This window comes from Sus scrofa, chromosome 10 (genome assembly GCF_054392235.1).
Source record: "Sus scrofa isolate SSC_HxYL_T2T_F1_AM1 chromosome 10, Sscrofa_HxYL_maternal_Yorkshire_Landrace_v2.0, whole genome shotgun sequence".
Classification (NCBI taxonomy): domain Eukaryota; kingdom Metazoa; phylum Chordata; class Mammalia; order Artiodactyla; family Suidae; genus Sus; species Sus scrofa.
In genome coordinates this window covers 28,486,689-28,506,168 of record NC_139392.1, presented here as the reverse complement: position 1 = coordinate 28,506,168, position 19,480 = coordinate 28,486,689, and the positions used below count along the sequence as shown (strand labels likewise).

Genomic DNA, 19,480 nt, shown 5'->3' with positions numbered 1-19,480 from the left:
TGACTAAGGTATATCTTAATGCTCCGAGTGAGCCAACTGCCTCAAGTATTTTCCTAAATGTGAGAAAAGACTCGTGTCTCGTGGCAGTTTGAAACACGTTCTCCCAGAGCACAGAGACGGCAAACATGCCCCTCTGCCTTTTTCGAAGCACGAGGCCCTCGCTGTCAGCCCTGCAGTAGACATTCAAAAGAGGGACGTTACAGCGCCACTCTTCTCAGTGTACATGTCGATGTCTTAATGCACATGCTAGCAGTCCAAAGGCAGAGGAATTTCGATGGAGCAAGAAACGGGGATTTTTCAGGTTGGATTTCCCCGGGTTGATGAGGACTAGCCCACTGGCTCTTTGGGTGTTAGCTGGTAGTGTGGTGACAAGGGCCAGTGCCAGCAGGTTAGTGGGGTGAACATTGGGTAAGGAAAGGAAGGAAGGTCTCTCTGGTGATCCTCAGAGAGACCCAGGGTGGGGTCTTCAAGCTGAGGTCTGGAGGGGGTCTCTCTAGGAGGAGCACTGTCCCTGCCACTCTCAGGTCTAGAGAAGGATGAGGAGTGTCCAGAGTATAGAGTGGGTTTGGGTGACAGAAGACTTGCACTCTGGCCCATTGTCAGCCAGACCTTCGTCAAGGTTGCTCAGACTGGTGCTCTGATGCAACGTCAGTGAGACCTGGAGAGTCACAGATTTCCTTTCCTAACCCCGCCCCCCAGCAGGCACTCATCCGGATGGCCACCTCCCCAGTGAGTCCACAGGACTTGATCATCCAGGTGTGGTCTGCCGCAGGAAAGCTGATTCTTGCTAGAGCCGTCATGTGAACTTGAAGGTGTTTTGATCCCTGAGTCAAATTGGGGATCCAAGCAGACTGCTGTTCACATGAGGTGGTCAGCTGGTCACTGTGAAGGGCTGCCAAGGGAAGATTGGGGGAGGATGGGCCGAGTTGGGGTTTGTCTAGTCCTCCAGAGGAGCTCTTTTTGGATGAATGTTTGTATTTTGGGTTGTGGGTCAGAAGATAGAGGCAAAATGTTGGGTAAAGAATTGGACTGCTCTCCTGGCTCTGATATGTTCTCCAGGATCACCCCAGGACATCTTGGGGGCAGCAGGATTCAACAGAGAGAGAGAGAGAGAGAGACAGAGAAAGTGGAGTTCTGGATTCAAGCAAGAGTCCAGGGCATGATCTCAGCGCCAAGCAGGCTTCAGTGGTTCAGGGGGATGTGTGACCTGAGGGAACCAACTGCACTCTTGTCCCAGATCTGCTCACACATGATTGGCGCGACTCTTGAGAAGATGCTCTAAGTTTCAGTGCTGTCCACTGGAAGATAGGGGTTCGAGCCCCTGTTTTGAACCCTCTTCCTCTAAAGTGGCATGATGTGCAGATCAGGGAACGTGACAGGAGACATTCTCCCTGAGCCATAACGCCCCCTTCCCATGGAAAGGCCTTCTCCTGTTTGGTTCTTCCTCACTCTTTAATTATTGTCTGTATCTGGTCTATTTGGAATGTGGGTCTTTTTCTCTCACCTGTCTTGTGTTCTCAAGCAGAGAGTAACACTGTGTGGTTCTGGGATGCATTTTTTGAGACAACATGTTGACCCTGCACTGCCATCCCTGTCCGTAGAAAGACACATTAGTCTAGACAGAGCAGGTGGGCCCAGAGGGGGCAGAGTTGCCTTCCCTCTGAAAGTTCCAGGCCTTGACTGGTTGCCACAGCAATAGGATGATACCCACGGGGTCCTGCGGTCCAACTGCCACTCTGTGAGTGGAGAGGTGTGTGTTGGGCCACAACTGGGAGGCTCTCCCCTTCACCCCTCAAGAGTTGGACGATGGGCAACCTGAGCTGTTGTTGGGGAGGTATGTTGATACTGATCTAAAGGCTGTTCCATCAGATGGCATAGTTTACCCTGATGGAAAATGTTCTCTGATTTTTTTTTTCATTTCCATCACTTCAATTTGTGTACAGAGATGTAAATCTCTTATACAGCCATTTTGTATTACTCTTAAGATTTTTAATTATTTCTTCCTGGTTGGGCGCCTCAATTTTTTTCTTAATTTATACAATACTCCTTCCTATTTCCCATGTACAAACCTTCTCCCATCACACTAACCCTGGTAATACCCTACTCTGCCTTTATTCAGTGCAGAGGGACCCTGATTCCATTCTTCAATACACATGCTGGAAATGGGCATTTATAGCTCCACTCTTCTGAATGCACATATCAACGTCTGAAGCCACATAATTGCAATTTTTTTTTGTCCCTTTTGCTATTTCTTGGGCTGCTGCCACGGCATATGGAGGTTCCCAGGCTAGGGGTCGAATCGGAGCTGTAGCCGCCAGCCTACACCAGAGCCACAGCAACTCGGGATCCAATCCATATCTGCAACCTACACCACAGCTCAGAGCAATGCCGGATCTTTAACCCACTGAGCAAGGGCAGGGACCGAACCTGCAACCTCATGGTTCCTATTTGGATTCGTTAACCACTGCTCAACAACGGGAACTCCCAATAATTGCATTTTAAATGTAGAAATTGATTGTAAGGAGTGAAACTTGGATTTTCAAGTAGGATTTCCATGGGTTGATGATGATAAGCTCCCTGGGTAGTTGGCTATTCGCTGGTAGTGTGCTGAGAACACACAGTGCTGGTAGGTTCGTGGGGTGACCATTTGGTAACTGAGGGAAGGAGGGTCCGACTGGTGATCCACAGAGGGAGACTTAGGGTCAGGTCTTCAAGCTGAGAGTCTCTAAAGGGTCCCTTTTAGAGGATAGAAGACTATCCCTGCCACTGCAGGGTCTGAAGAAGGATGAGGAGTTTCCAGGGTACAGATTGGGTTTGGGTGAAGAATGACTTGAGCTCCTGCTCATTCTCAGCCAGACCTTGGTCCAGGCTGCAGAGGAGGAGCTCAGACTCCTATTGCTGTACAGCAGCAAGGGGTACAACATTGTCAGTCAACAGTATTTTCATCACAACAATTTTTTAAAGAAAATTGTGTGAGACATTGACAGTCAGAGATTTTAATTTACTAAACAGTCAGAGCACTGGCCCAGATGGTCTCCTCCCGAGTGAATTCCCAGGAACCTCTTATCCAGGCATGATTAGCTGAAGGGAAGCTCATTCTTGGCATTCAGTCGAGACTGTTCTAAGCTCTGAGCCATCTTGGGAGTGAAACAGACCCCTAGTCGCTGGAGGTTGTCAGCTGGTTGTCATGAAAGTGTAATGTGATGCAGTGGATGACATGAAGATTTGGGGGAGAATGCCTGGGTTGGAGTATCCACGGAGCCAGGGCAAAGCCTCGGTCCTTCAGAGGGGCTTTGTTTGGAGGAAAATGTTGGATTCAGATCAGGGATTAAAGCATGGAGACAAAGGGCTGGATAAGGGTTTGGACTGATGTCTTGGTTCAGCATCTCCTGCAGGGAAGGCATCAGAGCTTGCCCACTAAAACCTTGGGATGGGAGGACTTGTGGGAGAGTGAGAAGATCTCTTGATTCAAGGGTCAAGGGCATGGTCTTGGCCCTGAGCAGGTGTCCGGCCTTCAGGGTTCAGGGATTTCTGTCCTCAAGGAACCAACTACATTCTTGGCCCACATCCATCCTTCAACATTGCCGTGATTCTTGGCAAGTTAGTCTAAAGTTCAATGCCCTCTACTGTCAAATCAGGCTTACACTCTCTGGGTTGCACCCCCTTCGCCTGCAACCGGGCCAACTTGGGGATGAGAGGAGATGATGAGAGAGACGCTACATGACCTGGAAAGCTTCCTTCCCATGATGTTCTTCCATACTCTCTTGCTGTGGAGCTATTCAAACCCCCTCTTTTGATCCAACCAGCCCCAAGACTCAAGCTTATGCAGGTAGTCATTCAATGAAACCAATCCCAAATGTTAACAAGAGATCCGTGGATAAACCAAAGGCAGTATGAATCCACATAGGAATAAAATTCTACCGGAGAAAAAATTGTAATTATGTTAAATATGTTGCTACATGGATGATCCAAAATGAAACACACTTTTAACAATAGTGAAGTCAGACAGACACAGGAAAAGAAATATTGAACAATTCAACATATAGGCGGTAAGTAGATTAGGCAGATTGTCAAAGGTGGAAAGTAGAGAGGGCTAAGACTTGGCAGCAGGGCTGAAGGGGGAGTCATTGCTGAATGGGTGCAGAGGTCCTATAAGTTATGATGAGAAAGGTTGTTATGGACAGTGGTGCAAAGTACATGGCTTGGGAAGGCATGCCCGACCCCTGAATTTCCTATTGCCAAAGTATTCCAAAGAGAAGCATTATGTATCTAAGAAAAGAAAAGAGGTGAAACATCCCAGAGGATGGCGTGTGAACACAGGAGCACCCTGTGGGAAGAGTAGGGAAGCTGAAATGATCTCCTGGCATTTCAGAAGATGGAGGAATGTGGCTGGAGAGGAAAATGGGCAGGAGGATTCACGAGACTCTGTCATGGCAGCAGAGCCTGCATGCTCGTGTTGGCCATTTCTCAGATGGAGAATATGCCACGGAGAGGTTCCCTTTAGCAAGAGAGGCAGAGGCTCCCTTTCTCAGGTCTTTCAAGGTGCTCTCTACCGTCCTTCAAAACGTTTACCCGGGAGGATGGGCCAAGAGAAGCTCCATCCATGCTTCATCCCACCCCCACCCCTTGACTCCCAGCCCATGTCCAGTCAGGTGAGGTGCCCAGAGTACCTCCTGATCAGCATCACTGCCTTGCTGACAGTGACTGTGTGTCCCCCTAGAAACACACGACAATGTTGTGGAGGCCAGTGGGAGTGAGAAGACCGAAGAGGAGGCCCCAGCCAGGGAAAATGAGGAGGAGGAAGGCTCGCCCAATAACAAGGTGGAGGAGGAGGCCACAACAAGTGGAAATAACGAGGAGGAGTCCCCAGCCAGCGACAGGGCCGAGCAAGAAGCCCAGACTGCCCCCAAGGTAAGCTCACTTTTCATGATCTGAGATTTAAAAAGGTGCCTCCTTTCTTCTTGGATGTGCCTACTTCAGAAATGGAAATCGGAGGAAGTCCATTATAGAGGATATATGCAGATTCCTCTTTGAAGGGATGTTGAGTCAAAGTTTGGTACCAACCAATAACTCCTTGCAAGGGGCATTGGCAAAAGTGACCCTATCAGTTCTGCAGTGTATGGTAGGGAGCATTTTTCTTTGAAGAAGACCAAAATTTTTTTAAATGAACATGGCCTTGAGAGATCTTCCTTGAAAAGCTGGTGCTTTTTCCAAAGGTGTCTTTGCTGTCTTCTTTTGGGGAAACAGACTCAACTCTGCCTTCTGTCTGTGTGCCTGCGGTCCGCAACCACAGGAAGACCTGTGGCCACAGTGCAGAGGATGCTGTGACACTCACAGTGTTTTCTTTTCTCTCATCACAGGTGGACGGGATGGATGATGAAAGCCGTAAGTATTCTGGAACCCGGCTCTGCTGAGGAGAAGTCCAGGTGTTGAGGAAGGGCGGGGGGTGCTTTCCTGCCCCTTTGGTTGCAGAGACACCCTGATTCTGGGTTCCTCCTGGGAAAGGGGGTGAAGGATGGGGTGAAAGAGACTGACTTCCCACAAAAGGGCCATCCCAAGTCCTCGGGTCCCTGGAGGAAAGGAGGCTCTTTGTATGGTGGGGGTAGGTGTCCAGGAACATTGGGGGGTGTGCGTGTGAGGGCCTGTTGGTGTGATTGTGAACCAGTGTGAGTGGGTGTGTTTTGTGGGGAGTCACTTGTGCCTTAGCACCACATAGCTGTCCAGTTTCTCGTTGAACAGTCTCATGATGACCGCAGGCTAACTGTCCATTCCCTCATTCTCCCTGCACCCGCTGGGAGCAAGGTTTGGGGAAAAGGCTTTCCTTCCTCTGTTGGTCTTTCGTTTCCTCTTTTCTTCCCCCTCTGCTTGGTGCAGACTTTCATGCTGTTGTTTCAAATATGTGCCGTGAACTCGAGCCTCTTGAGGTTGTAAGTGTCCTGAGGGAGTGTTGTGAACGCTGTGCTCCCCCCGCACCTCCTGCCCACTCGGGGCAGCCACCCTTCCAGCCTCTGCTCAGGAGTGGTCTTTCAGACACCTCATGTGCATGACATCAGAGAGTCTTTGTCCTTCTGTGTCTGACTGGCTTCACTTGAAGTGATGTCCTCCAGCGAGTTCCTTTTGAGGCTCAGAGCTCATGAACCTGACCAGTACCTATGAGGACACGGGTTCGACCCTTGACCTTGCTCAGTGGGTTAAGGATCTGACTTTTCCCTGAGCCACGGTGTAGGTTGCAGACATGGCTCAGATCCCAAGTTGCTGTTGCTGTAGCATAGGCAAGCAGCTGTAGCTCTGATTCAGCTCCTAGCCTAGGAACCTCCAAATGCCTCAAGCGAGGCCCTAAAAAGACCAAAAGAAATGATATTGAGATTTTGATATGTGTTGTAGTGTACCTGCTGTTTTTTCATGTAGTATGAAATGTCAATGATATTCCGTCTTCCAATCTATTTTTTTTATTTTTCTGTATTTTTCAGGCCTTGCTCATGACATAATGAAGTTCCCAGGTGAGGGGTCAAATCTGAGCTATTTATGCCAAACTACACCAGAGCCACATCCACACCTACAACACACGTCTGTGACCTACACCACAGCTCAAATCAACACTGGACCCTTAACCCACTGAGTGAAGCCAGGGATTGAACCTGCTTCATCATGGATATTAGTTGGGTTCATTCCTGATGAGCCACAATGGGCACTCCTCCTTCCCCTCTGTGAACATGGAATGTCATTTGAATTCTTTGTGACTTATTCAATTCTTTCAGCAATGTTTTGTAGTTTTCAGTGTAAAAGTTGTTTCCTTTCTTAGAGCCCTGAGCCTGCTTTCCAGCTACTCCAGCAGCACCATGAGAAGGACGGGCTCGTGAAAACATTGGCGTGTCCCTCACTGCCTCTGCACTGAGCTCTGATTATGGCAGCACAGGTGTTGTGGGCCATACACAGCACCTCTGCTTACCCGTGGGTTCTGCTAGGAATCGGTCTAGAATGTCACCGTTGCCATCTCTCTTTGGGGGTCTGCAGGGCCTCCCAGAATTCCTGGCACAGGTTCAGGAGCACAGGAGATACCTACAGATGAATGATCAGGTCAGACCAGCCAACTGGTCTGCAGTAAAGCATGTCCGGGGAGGGGAGGTCATATCTTGCTCATCTTTGAATCTCCACCCTGAACACGATGCCTGATGTGGCAGTCACTGGCAGATCACCTCTTTATACTTCATGGAATTCTGTAATAAATAGTGCAATCCATTCATATAAAACACAGCACCGTTCAATTGCTTACTCAGCTATCCCCTTTTCAGTGTGTGTAGAGGTGGAATTTCAGGTGTGTCAGTTTAGAGGTAGGAGCTATAAAGGGCCATAGAAGGAAGAAGTTGAAAGGTCATTCCTTCAGCACGTTGCTGTCCTTCAAATGTTGGCATCTGTGCTCACCTTGTGTGGAAGGGTCTCAGTCCATGGAGCAGAGGGAAGGTCTGGGAGCCTGGAGGAAAACCCAGGGTGATGCTCTGTAACCTGCAGTCACCTCAGGGAAGCAGGAGGAATGGGAGGGTCACTCTTTCTAACTCAATTCCCCGCGTGGTGTATTTCTACAGAGTCAGTGGTGGAGAGCCTGAGCAGCCGCCAGGATGAGGAGGCTGCAGGTAGGGAAGAGCACGCAGCTGGGATCCAGTGGGAGAGGGTTCCTGGGAGCACCTGGGTTCCGCCTGCTGCCGGGAGAGGGAGGAAGTGGGGGATAGGACTTGGCGGGTGGGTGGGTGGGTGGCCTAATGAGTGGCACTCTGCTGTGGTGTTTTCCCCTGTGAAATGGATACCACGAAGAAGACTTGGGTCCCTGGTCTTTGTTGTGCTGTGTTTGTATTCCTCTCTCCTTTTCTTTGAGAGGGAGAATCGATTTTCCCTCCCAAAGCTGCTCCTTCCTGCTTTGGTCTCTGCCCGTTGTGCAAGTTTGCTTTGTGATTGGCACCGTGAGGGCCCAGTGCACAAGAGCTGTTGACTTGGTTTCCTTTATTGGCCTTGAGGGACCTGAAGTGGTGGCACCCAAAGCTCTCCTAGGCCCTTGACCCTGGAGACCAAGTTGGTCGAGTGAGTGTCAGGTGGTGGGTGAGAAGGCAGCTCTCTCACTCTGCATGTTCGGGATTTCTGACCTCCCTGTCCTATTGTGTCCTCACGGTGTGTCCTGAGGGAAGGGGCGTTCCCAGAGTTGGATGCCCAGAACAGGGAACTGAGGCACAGACAGATCTACATCTCCTTTTGTGGCATGTGTTTCTTCTACAGGGGATGTGAGGAGTTCCCTAGTGTCCTAGAGGCTAAAGATCGAGTGTTCGATCCCTTCCGTGGTGCAGAATCAAGTGCCTGGGTTGGGAACCACTGCATCCCCTGGGAGTGGTGACAATCAATCAGTCAACCAATGGGATTGACATCAGACCATTCTGCATGGTCATTATCTAGGTTGTCTCCGCTACCCAGAGGCATTTTCACACGAAACCTGTGTGGGGAGGTAATGTTTTGAAGTGCACCCCAAAGAGCAAGATCTTTCTAAGTAGAACTTGGATTCTGAAGGCTCTTCTGGGCGGCCGGGTGTTATGGGCTTTGAGGGCTTGGCCTGGGAGTCAATTATTAGTCATTTCCCTGTTATCTTCTGCAATCAGGATGTCACTCGTTCTCTCTGTTGTCATGTATTTTCCAGAATCTTGCTTTGGAAACCTAGGATCTTGCTTCAGGAGTCTGAGGGCAATTTTGTTCTTTACCACCTTGGCTGGAATAATCCCATGGTGGCCACACAACAGGGTGCACCCTGCCAATGAGCCAGATGAAGGTACTGTGGAACCTGACTCAATACATCCAGGCCTGAACAATGATTCTAGTTCATTCCGTGTTCCAAATTTCAGAACAAACTCTACAAATGCTACGCCACATCTTTCTTTTATTCCATGATGCAAATTCAAACGAACTAACTCGGAGTTCCCATCGTGGCGCAGTGGTTAATAAATCCGACTAGGAACCATGAGGTTGTGAGTTTGATCTCTGGCCTTGCTCAGTGGGTTAAGGATCCAGGGTTGCCGTGAGCCATGGTGTAGGTTGAAGATGTGGCTCGGATCCTGAGTTGCAGTGGCAGTGGTCACTGTAGGCCACTACAACTCTGATTAGACCCGTATCCTGGGAATCTCCATATGCTGAGGGAAGCAGGCCTAGAAAAGGCAAAATGACAAAAAAAGCAAAAAATAAATTGAATAACTCAGTTGGTAATTTCCCAACTATGGAAATAATGATTCATTTAAAATCGACATTTGGTTCCTGGTTAATAGCAAAGGTGACCTCACTCATTTTATGACATTTGCTGATATTTAACATTTCCAGTTGTAATAGATCCCTGCATGGAACCACATTTCCCAATTTGAAAACAATACTAGAAATGATTTAGAACAAGATTATATTAACAAGAAATGGTGGATATTACAGAAAGCTCCTCTAACCCATTCCTCCAATTTCCACCAATGACAACGTCCAGCACTGAATGGGGAACTCATGGTACACTGAGCAGCAAAAGATTCCTATAATTTTAATTAATGAAAAGTTCCCCATTTACATTCACATTCAGTTTTTGGGCTGTGCCAGTAGTTGAGGTTGGACACATGCAAAATATTAGGAGGCCCCAGTATGTTACCATAGAGAACGTGTACACTCCCATCTGTAGAAGGACGTTATTCCCAACAGCAAAGAGATGAAACCAATCACAAATGACAAGAGATCAGGAGAGAGATCAAATGCGATATGTGAACAGAAGAGAACAGTATTCTACCGGAAACAAAAGTAAAATTTTAAATAGGATACCAAGAGGATGATCCAAAAAAAAAAACTAAGTACTGTTTGACCAAAAGTGAGGAGTTCCCATCATGGCGTGCCAGCAGTGAAACCGATTAGGAAGCATGAGATTGTGAGTTTGACCCCTGGCCGCAATCAGGGGGATAAGGATCTGGTGATGCCGTGAGCTGTGGTGTAGGTGGCAGATGCAGCTGGGATCCTGCCTTGCTGTGGCTCTGACATAAAATGGCAGCTACGGCTCCTATTAGACCCCTAGCCTGGGAACCTCCATATGCCATGCATGTGGTCCTAAGAAGCAACAAGTATCAATAGAAAAAAAAAATAGAGAAATCAGGCAGCACAGAGAAGGAAATATCGTGCAACTCAACATATAGGCGGTAACCAGACTCGGCAGAGTGTCAGAGATGGAAAGTAGAAATGGCCAAGACCTGGCAGCAGGGCTGAAGGGGGAGTCATTCCTGAATGGGTGCAGAGGTCCTATGAGTTATGATGAGAAAAGTTGTTATGGACAGTGGTGCAAAGTACATAGCATTGGGAAGGCCTGCTCTCCCCGTGAGTTTCCTATTGCCAAAGTATTCCAAAGAGAAGCATTATGTATCTAAGAAAAGAAAAGAGGCGAAACATCCCAGAGGATGGCGTGTGAACACAGGAGCACCCTGTGGGAAGAGTAGGGAAGCTGAAATGATCTCCTGCCATTTCAGAAGATGGAGGAATGTGGCTGGAGAGGAAAATGGGCAGGAGGATTCACGAGACTCTGTCATGGCAGCAGAGCCTGCATGCTCGTGTTGGCCATTTCTCAGATGGAGAATATGCCACGGAGAGGTTCCCTTTAGCAAGAGAGGCAGAGGGTCCCTTTCTCAGGTCTTTCAAGGTGCTCTCTGCCGTCCTTCAAAACGTTTACCCGGGAGGATGGGCCAAGAGAAGCTCCATCCGTGCTTCATCCCACCCCCACCCCTTGACTCTCAGCCCATGTCCAGTCAGGTGAGGTGCCCAGAGTACCTCCCGAGCAGCACCACCGCCTTGCTGACAGTGACTGTGTGTCCCCCTAGCAACCCTCGATGATGTTGTGGAGGCCGGCGGGAGTGAGAAGACAGAGGAAGAGGCCCTGGCTGGGGCAAATGAGGAGGAGGTGGGGCCGGGAACTGAGAAGGTGCAGGAGGAGGCTGCCTGCATTGACGAGGCAGAGGAGGAGGCAGGCCCATCCCTTGAAAATGACGAGGAGTCCCCAGCCAGCGACCTGGTTGAGCAGGAAGACCAGCTTGCCCCCAAGGTAAGCTCACCTTTCTTGATCGGAGATTTAAAAAGGTGCCTCCTTTCTTCTTGGATGTGCCTACTTCAGAAAAGGAAATCTGAGCAAGTCCATTATAGAGGATATATGCACATTCCTCTGTGGAGGAATGTTGAGTCAAAGTTTGGTACCAACCAATAACTCCTTCCAAGGGGCATTGGCAAAAGGGACCACATCAGTTCCCAAGTGTACATAGGGAGCATTTGTCTTTGAAGAAGCCTGAATGTTTTGTTTTGTTGTCTTTTTGCCTTTTCTAGGGCCACTCCTGTGGCATATGGAGGTTCCCAGGCTCAGGGTCAAACCAGAGCTGTAGCCACCGGCCTGCGCCAGAGCCACAGCAACGCGGGATCCAAGCAACGTCTGCAACCTACACCTCAGCTCACGGCAATGCCGGATCCTTAACCCACTGAGCAAGGCCAGGGATCGAACCCGCAACCTCATGGTTCCTGGTCGGATTCGTTAACCACTGCGCCACGACGGGAACTCCAAAGAAGCCTGAATGTTTTTTAAATGAACGTGGACTTGGGAGGTCTTCCATGAAAAGCTGGTGCCTTTTCCACAGGTGTCTTTGCTGTCTTCTTTTGGGGAAACAGACTCAACTCTGCCTTCTGTCTGTGTGCCTGCGGTCCGCAACCACAGGAAGACCTGTGGCCACAGTGCAGAGGATGCTGTGACACTCACAGTGTTTTCTTTTCTCTCATCACAGGTGGACGGGATGGACGATGAAAGCCGTAAGTATTCTGGAACCCGGCTCTGCTGAGGAGAAGTCCAGGTGTTGAGGAAGGGCGGGGGGTGCTTTCCTGCCCCTTTGGTTGCAGAGACACCCTGATTCTGGGTTCCTCCTGGGAAAGGGGGTGAAGGATGGGGTGAAAGAGACTGACTTCCCACAAAAGGGCCATCCCAAGTCCTCGGGTCCCTGGAGGAAAGGAGGCTCTTTGTATGGTGGGGGTAGGTGTCCGGGAACATTGGGGGGTGTGCGTGTGAGGGCCTGTTGGTGTGATTGTGAACCAGTGTGAGTGGGTGTGTTTTGTGGGGAGTCACTTGTGCCTTAGCACCACATAGCTGTCCAGTTTCTCGTTGAACAGTCTCATGATGACCGCAGGCTAACTGTCCATTCCCTCATTCTCCCTGCACCCGCTGGGAGCAAGGTTTGGGGAAAAGGCTTTCCTTCCTCTGTTGGTCTTTCGTTTCCTCTTTTCTTCCCCCTCTGCTTGGTGCAGACTTTCATGCTGTTGTTTCAAACATGTGCCATGAACTCGAGCCTCTTGAGGTTGTAAGTGTCCCGAGGAGTGTTGTGAACGCTGTGCTCCCCCCGCACCTCCTGCCCACTCGGGGCAGCCACCCTTCCAGCCTCTGCTCAGGAGTGGTCTTTCAGACACCTCATGTGCATGACATCAGAGAGTCTTTGTCCTTCTGTGTCTGACTGGCTTCACTTGAAGTGATGTCCTCCAGCGAGTTCCTGTTGAGGCTCAGAGCTCATGAACCTGACCAGTACCTATGAGGACACGGGTTCGACCCTTGGCCTTGCTCAGTGGGTGAAGAATCCCGCATTGCGGTGAGCTGCGGCAGAGGTCCCAGACGCGGCTGGTATCCAGCTTGGCTGTGGCTGTGGTGTCGGCCGGTGGCCACAGCTCTGATTTGCCGCCTCGCCTGGGAATTTCCATCTGCTGCGGGGGCAGCCCTCAAGCCCAAAAGTGAATCAGTCAATAATGTCCTGGAGTTCTCTGTGCATTGCTGCAATGGGTAGGGTTTCCTTCTTCTGTGACAACGGAATACCTTGCTATGGTCTGTATCCACCCCGTTGTCTTTCTCAGTCTGTGTGCCCGTGGACACTGGGGCTCTGTTTCTGTTGGGCTCTTGTGTATGGCGCTGCCGTGATCCTGGGATGGCAGGTCTCTTTACCCGACACTGATGGATCTTCCTTTACATGTCCATGCAGCAGTGGGATTGCAGGGTCCTGCCGTGGTGTTTCCCGTCCTGGCTGGCCCCGTTGACATTCCCTGCTACAGTGTCCAGAAGTCCCAGGCAGTCACATCTTCCCAAACATCTGTTCAGGTTTGAAAACACTCCGTGTCCTACCAGGTGGGAGGTGATACCTCGTGGTGCCTTTGCTTTGCCTTTCCATTGTGATAGGCGACTTTGGGAAACATGCCCTCTGTGTGCTGCTCTCTGTGGTCTTCTTGGACGGTGGGTCTCTCCCAGGCTTCCACTCATCTACAACTGAGGCATTTGCCTTTTGATTCAATTGATTTGTAGTTGTTTCCCATATATTCCAAATATGAGCCCCTGTTTCAAATACAAGATTTACAAATATCCTCTTCTGTAGGTTGTCTTTCCATTCAGTGGATTGTTAGACACTGTCCTTTCTGTTTGTTTCTATTTTAATGGAGGTACAGTGTTGTTTCACTCTCTGCTGTGGAGCAACGTTCCCCAGTCGTGTGTGTCCATTAACGTATGTTCCTTTTTTGATATTATTGCCGTCTGAGATCAGGTCGATTACAGGAGATTGGATCTCGTTCTCCGTGTGCTGCAACAGGAGGACCTTGTTGTCTCTCCATTCTCAATGCCGTAGTTGGCATCAACTGCCCCCAAACTCCCAGTCCGTGCCCTTCACAACCACAAGTCTGTTCTCTGCATCCGTGGGTTCTGTGGACAGGTTCCTTTGTGCCGTGCTTTAGATTCCACCTCTAAGTGAGATCAGGTGGTATCCGTCTTTCTCTTTGTCACGTACTTCACTTTGCACGAGAATCTCCCGATCCATCCCTATTGTTTTGAGTGGCATTGGTTTCTTCTTCGATTTTCTGGCTGAGTCGTGAATTCCATCATCTATGTGGACCACATCGTCATGAGCCATTCATCTGTCTGTGGACATGAGGTGGCTTCCCTGTCTTGGCTGTTGTGAACAGTGCTGCCATAAACATAGAGGGGCATATGTCTTTTTCCTGGATACATTTGTCCTGATATTTCCCAGGGTGCTCGGCTTGCTAGGTCGCATGCCCTGCTGTGTTCAGTTTTCGCAGGACCCTCCATGGTGTCTTCCATAGTGGTTGTACCAGTGTACGTTCGCATCGGCAATGCTGGGGCGGGGGAGCCTTTTCTCCACCCGTATCTGCGACCGACACCAGAGCTCTCGGCAACGCTGGATCCTTAACCCCCTCAGCGAGGCCAGGGATCAACCCCGCAAGCTCGTGGTTCCTAGTCGGATTCGTTTCCGCTGTGCCCTGACGGGAACTCCTGGGTGGTTTCTTTGCTGTTGTTGTTGTGGAGGTGTATGAGTTTTCTTTATATATGTTTTGGAGGTGAACCTCACGGGCAGTGGTCCCTTTCTCCTCAGTGCTTCTGTAGAGCTGCTGTCCACAGTGTGCCAGCCACTGGCCAGAAGGAGCCATTTCTGCTTAATTGAGTTCAGTCAGTAGTTAGGTCTGCCTCTTGCAGTGAACAGAATAAAGCAGCCTATGGTTCACTCCCAGGGGCCACCACACAAGTGTGTCCATGCAGCTGGAATTTCAGGTGTGTCACCCTGGAGCTGAGGCCTCCAGATGGACTCGTAGAAGGGAGATGTGTAAGGCTCCATCCCTCAGCAGCCCACGATCTCTGAAGGTTTGCCACTGTGGCCAATGTTTTATGGAAGCTTCTGAGGCCGTAGAGCAGAGGGAAGTTCTGAGCACACGGAGGACAAGCCAGGGTGGTGCTGTGTGGCCGCAAACAACCCTAAGTAGGGGATACGTGTGGGGGACAGGCTCTAACACCTTGATTCCTTATGTCTGTGTCTCTGCAGTATGTTTCATGGAGAGTCTGAGTGACAGCAACCATGATGAAAGTGATACAGGTAAGAACAGCTCTCAGGTAGGAGCCAATGGGAGAGGGATCCCGGGACACTTGGGTGACGCCTGCTGCTTGGAGTGTGGGGCAGGTGAGTCTGAAACTTAAAAACAGAAAGAAATTGATGTAAAGATGTTCACCGCCTACTTTAATAAGGAGAGGGAGCAGATATGAGATGCCTGAATGTTGGCATCTGTGCTCACCTTGTGTGGAAGGGTCTCAGTCCATGGAGCAGAGGGAAGGTCTGGGCACCTGGAGGAAAAACCAGGGTGATGCTCTGTACCCGTAGTCACCTCAGGGAAGCCGGAGAAACGGGAGGGCCACTCTTTCTAACTCCTTGATTCCCCTGATGGTGTGTTTCTACAGACTCAGTGGTGGAGAGCCTGAGCAGCCGCCAGGATGAGGAGGCTGCAGGTAGGGAAGAGCACGCAGCTGGGATCCAGTGGGAGAGGGTTCCTGGGAGCACCTGGGTTCCGCCTGCTGCCGGGAGAGGGAGGAAGTGGGGGATAGGACTTGGCGGGTGGGTGGGTGGGTGGCCTAATGAGTGGCACTCTGCTGTGGTGTTTTCCCCTGTGAAATGGATACCACGAAGAAGACTTGGGTCCCTGGTCTTTGTTGTGCTGTGTTTGTATTCCTCTCTCCTTTTCTTTGAGAGGGAGAATCGATTTTCCCTCCCAAAGCTGCTCCTTCCTGCTTTGGTCTCTGCCCGTTGTGCAAGTTTGCTTTGTGATTGGCACCGTGAGGGCCCAGTGCACAAGAGCTGTTGACTTGGTTTCCTTTATTGGCCTTGAGGGACCTGAAGTGGTGGCACCTGAAGTGGTGGCACCTTGACCCTGGAGACCAAGTTGGTCGAGTGAGTGTCAGGTGGTGGGTGAGAAGGCAGCTCTCTGGCTCTGCATGTTTGGGATTTCTGGCCTCCCTGTCCTATTGTGTCCTCACGGTGTGTCCTGAGGGAAGGGATGTTCGCAGAGTTGGATGAGTTAAAGGAGGCATACTTGGAGTTCCAGTGGTTAAGGAATCCAACTAGGAACCATGAGATTGCGGGTTCGATCGCTGGCCTCACTCAGTGAGTTAAGGATCCAGTAATGCCGTGAGCTGTGGTGTAGGTGGCAGATGCAGCTGGGATCCTGCCTTGCTGTGGCTCTGACATAAAATGGCAGCTACGGCTCCTATTAGACCCCTAGCCTGGGAACCTCCATATGGCATGTGTGTGGCCCTAAAAAGCAACAAGTATCAATAGAAAAAAAAAAATAGAGAAATCAGGCAGCACAGAGAAGGAAATATCGTGCAACTCAACATATAGGCGGTAACCAGACTCGGCAGAGTGTCAGAGATGGAAAGTAGAAATGGCCAAGACCTGGCAGCAGGGCTGAAGGGGGAGTCATTCCTGAATGGGTGCAGAGGTCCTATGAGTTATGATGAGAAAAGTTGTTATGGACAGTGGTGCAAAGTACATAGCATTGGGAAGGCCTGCTCTCCCCGTGAGTTTCCTATTGCCAAAGTATTCCAAAGAGAAGCATTATGTATCTAAGAAAAGAAAAGAGGCGAAACATCCCAGAGGATGGCGTGTGAACACAGGAGCACCCTGTGGGAAGAGTAGGGAAGCTGAAATGATCTCCTGCCCTTTCAGAAGATGGAGGAATGTGGCTGGAGAGGAAAATGGGCAGGAGGATTCACGAGACTCTGTCATGGCAGCAGAGCCTGCATGCTCGTGTTGGCCATTTCTCAGATGGAGAATATGCCACGGAGAGGTTCCCTTTAGCAAGAGAGGCAGAGGCTCCCTTTCTCAGGTCTTTCAAGGTGCTCTCTGCCGTCCTTCAAAACGTTTACCCGGGAGGATGGGCCAAGAGAAGCTCCATCCGTGCTTCATCCCACCCCCACCCCTTGACTCTCAGCCCATGTCCAGTCAGGTGAGGTGCCCAGAGTACCTCCCGAGCAGCACCACCGCCTTGCTGACAGTGACTGTGTGTCCCCCTAGCAACCCTCGATGATGTTGTGGAGGCCGGCGGGAGTGAGAAGACGGAGGAAGAGGCCCTGGCTGGGGCAAATGAGGAGGAGGTGGGGCCGGGAACTGAGAAGGTGCAGGAGGAGGCTGCCTGCATTGACGAGGCAGAGGAGGAGGCAGGCCCATCCCTTGAAAATGACGAGGAGTCCCCAGCCAGCGACCTGGTTGAGCAGGAAGACCAGCTTGCCCCCAAGGTAAGCTCACCTTTCTTGATCGGAGATTTAAAAAGGTGCCTCCTTTCTTCTTGGATGTGCCTACTTCAGAAAAGGAAATCTGAGCAAGTCCATTATAGAGGATATATGCACATTCCTCTGTGGAGGAATGTTGAGTCAAAGTTTGGTACCAACCAATAACTCCTTCCAAGGGGCATTGGCAAAAGGGACCACATCAGTTCCCAAGTGTACATAGGGAGCATTTGTCTTTGAAGAAGCCTGAATGTTTTGTTTTGTTGTCTTTTTGCCTTTTCTAGGGCCACTCCTGTGGCATATGGAGGTTCCCAGGCTCAGGGTCAAACCAGAGCTGTAGCCACCGGCCTGCGCCAGAGCCACAGCAACGCGGGATCCAAGCAACGTCTGCAACCTACACCTCAGCTCACGGCAATGCCGGATCCTTAACCCACTGAGCAAGGCCAGGGATCGAACCCGCAACCTCATGGTTCCTGGTCGGATTCGTTAACCACTGCGCCACGACGGGAACTCCAAAGAAGCCTGAATGTTTTTTAAATGAACGTGGACTTGGGAGGTCTTCCATGAAAAGCTGGTGCCTTTTCCACAGGTGTCTTTGCTGTCTTCTTTTGGGGAAACAGACTCAACTCTGCCTTCTGTCTGTGTGCCTGCGGTCCGCAACCACAGGAAGACCTGTGGCCACAGTGCAGAGGATGCTGTGACACTCACAGTGTTTTCTTTTCTCTCATCACAGGTGGACGGGATGGACGATGAAAGCCGTAAGTATTCTGGAACCCGGCTCTGCTGAGGAGAAGTCCAGGTGTTGAGGAAGGGCGGGGGGTGCTTTCCTGCCCCTTTGGTTGCAGAGACACCCTGATTCTGGGTTCCTCCTGGGAAAGGGGGTGAAGGATGGGGTGAAAGAGACTGACTTCCCACAAAAGGGCCATCCCAAGTCCTCGGGTCCCTGGAGGAAAGGAGGCTCTTTGTATGGTGGGGGTAGGTGTCCGGGAACATTGGGGGGTGTGCGTGTGAGGGCCTGTTGGTGTGATTGTGAACCAGTGTGAGTGGGTGTGTTTTGTGGGGAGTCACTTGTGCCTTAGCACCACATAGCTGTCCAGTTTCTCGTTGAACAGTCTCATGATGACCGCAGGCTAACTGTCCATTCCCTCATTCTCCCTGCACCCGCTGGGAGCAAGGTTTGGGGAAAAGGCTTTCCTTCCTCTGTTGGTCTTTCGTTTCCTCTTTTCTTCCCCCTCTGCTTGGTGCAGACTTTCATGCTGTTGTTTCAAACATGTGCCATGAACTCGAGCCTCTTGAGGTTGTAAGTGTCCCGAGGAGTGTTGTGAACGCTGTGCTCCCCCCGCACCTCCTGCCCACTCGGGGCAGCCACCCTTCCAGCCTCTGCTCAGGAGTGGTCTTTCAGACACCTCATGTGCATGACATCAGAGAGTCTTTGTCCTTCTGTGTCTGACTGGCTTCACTTGAAGTGATGTCCTCCAGCGAGTTCCTGTTGAGGCTCAGAGCTCATGAACCTGACCAGTACCTATGAGGACACGGGTTCGACCCTTGGCCTTGCTCAGTGGGTGAAGAATCCCGCATTGCGGTGAGCTGCGGCAGAGGTCCCAGACGCGGCTGGTATCCAGCTTGGCTGTGGCTGTGGTGTCGGCCGGTGGCCACAGCTCTGATTTGCCGCCTCGCCTGGGAATTTCCATCTGCTGCGGGGGCAGCCCTCAAGCCCAAAAGTGAATCAGTCAATAATGTCCTGGAGTTCTCTGTGCATTGCTGCAATGGGTAGGGTTTCCTTCTTCTGTGACAACGGAATACCTTGCTATGGTCTGTATCCACCCCGTTGTCTTTCTCAGTCTGTGTGCCCGTGGACACTGGGGCTCTGTTTCTGTTGGGCTCTTGTGTATGGCGCTGCCGTGATCCTGGGATGGCAGGTCTCTTTACCCGACACTGATGGATCTTCCTTTACATGTCCATGCAGCAGTGGGATTGCAGGGTCCTGCCGTGGTGTTTCCCGTCCTGGCTGGCCCCGTTGACATTCCCTGCTACAGTGTCCAGAAGTCCCAGGCAGTCACATCTTCCCAAACATCTGTTCAGGTTTGAAAACACTCCGTGTCCTACCAGGTGGGAGGTGATACCTCGTGGTGCCTTTGCTTTGCCTTTCCATTGTGATAGGCGACTTTGGGAAACATGCCCTCTGTGTGCTGCTCTCTGTGGTCTTCTTGGACGGTGGGTCTCTCCCAGGCTTCCACTCATCTACAACTGAGGCATTTGCCTTTTGATTCAATTGATTTGTAGTTGTTTCCCATATATTCCAAATATGAGCCCCTGTTTCAAATACAAGATTTACAAATATCCTCTTCTGTAGGTTGTCTTTCCATT

The 19,480-nt window shown here is 50.6% G+C and overlaps 1 protein-coding gene across 6 annotated transcripts in view; it reads left to right on the top strand.

Annotated features, from left to right (window-relative positions):
• The window catches only part of LOC146398890 (uncharacterized), a 74,601-nt gene that overhangs the window by 47,404 nt on the left and 7,717 nt on the right, over nt 1–19,480 (top strand). For 3 of the 6 annotated variants that reach the window (XM_084979491.1, XM_084979489.1, XM_084979490.1), the window contains 10 exons: nt 4,721–4,911; nt 5,361–5,385; nt 7,584–7,631; nt 8,678–8,806; nt 10,863–11,083; nt 11,808–11,832; nt 14,880–14,930; nt 15,290–15,337; nt 16,902–17,122; nt 17,847–17,871. In XM_084979491.1, coding sequence (XP_084835617.1) covers nt 5,370–5,385; nt 7,584–7,631; nt 8,678–8,806; nt 10,863–11,083; nt 11,808–11,832; nt 14,880–14,930; nt 15,290–15,337; nt 16,902–17,122; nt 17,847–17,871 — 784 coding nt within the window. In that variant the 5' untranslated portion in view covers nt 4,721–4,911; nt 5,361–5,369. The remainder of the gene's footprint in view (nt 1–4,720; nt 4,912–5,360; nt 5,386–7,583; nt 7,632–8,677; nt 8,807–10,862; nt 11,084–11,807; nt 11,833–14,879; nt 14,931–15,289; nt 15,338–16,901; nt 17,123–17,846; nt 17,872–19,480) is intronic. The other 3 variants (XM_084979492.1, XM_084979493.1, XM_084979494.1) reach the window with 3 other exon arrangements.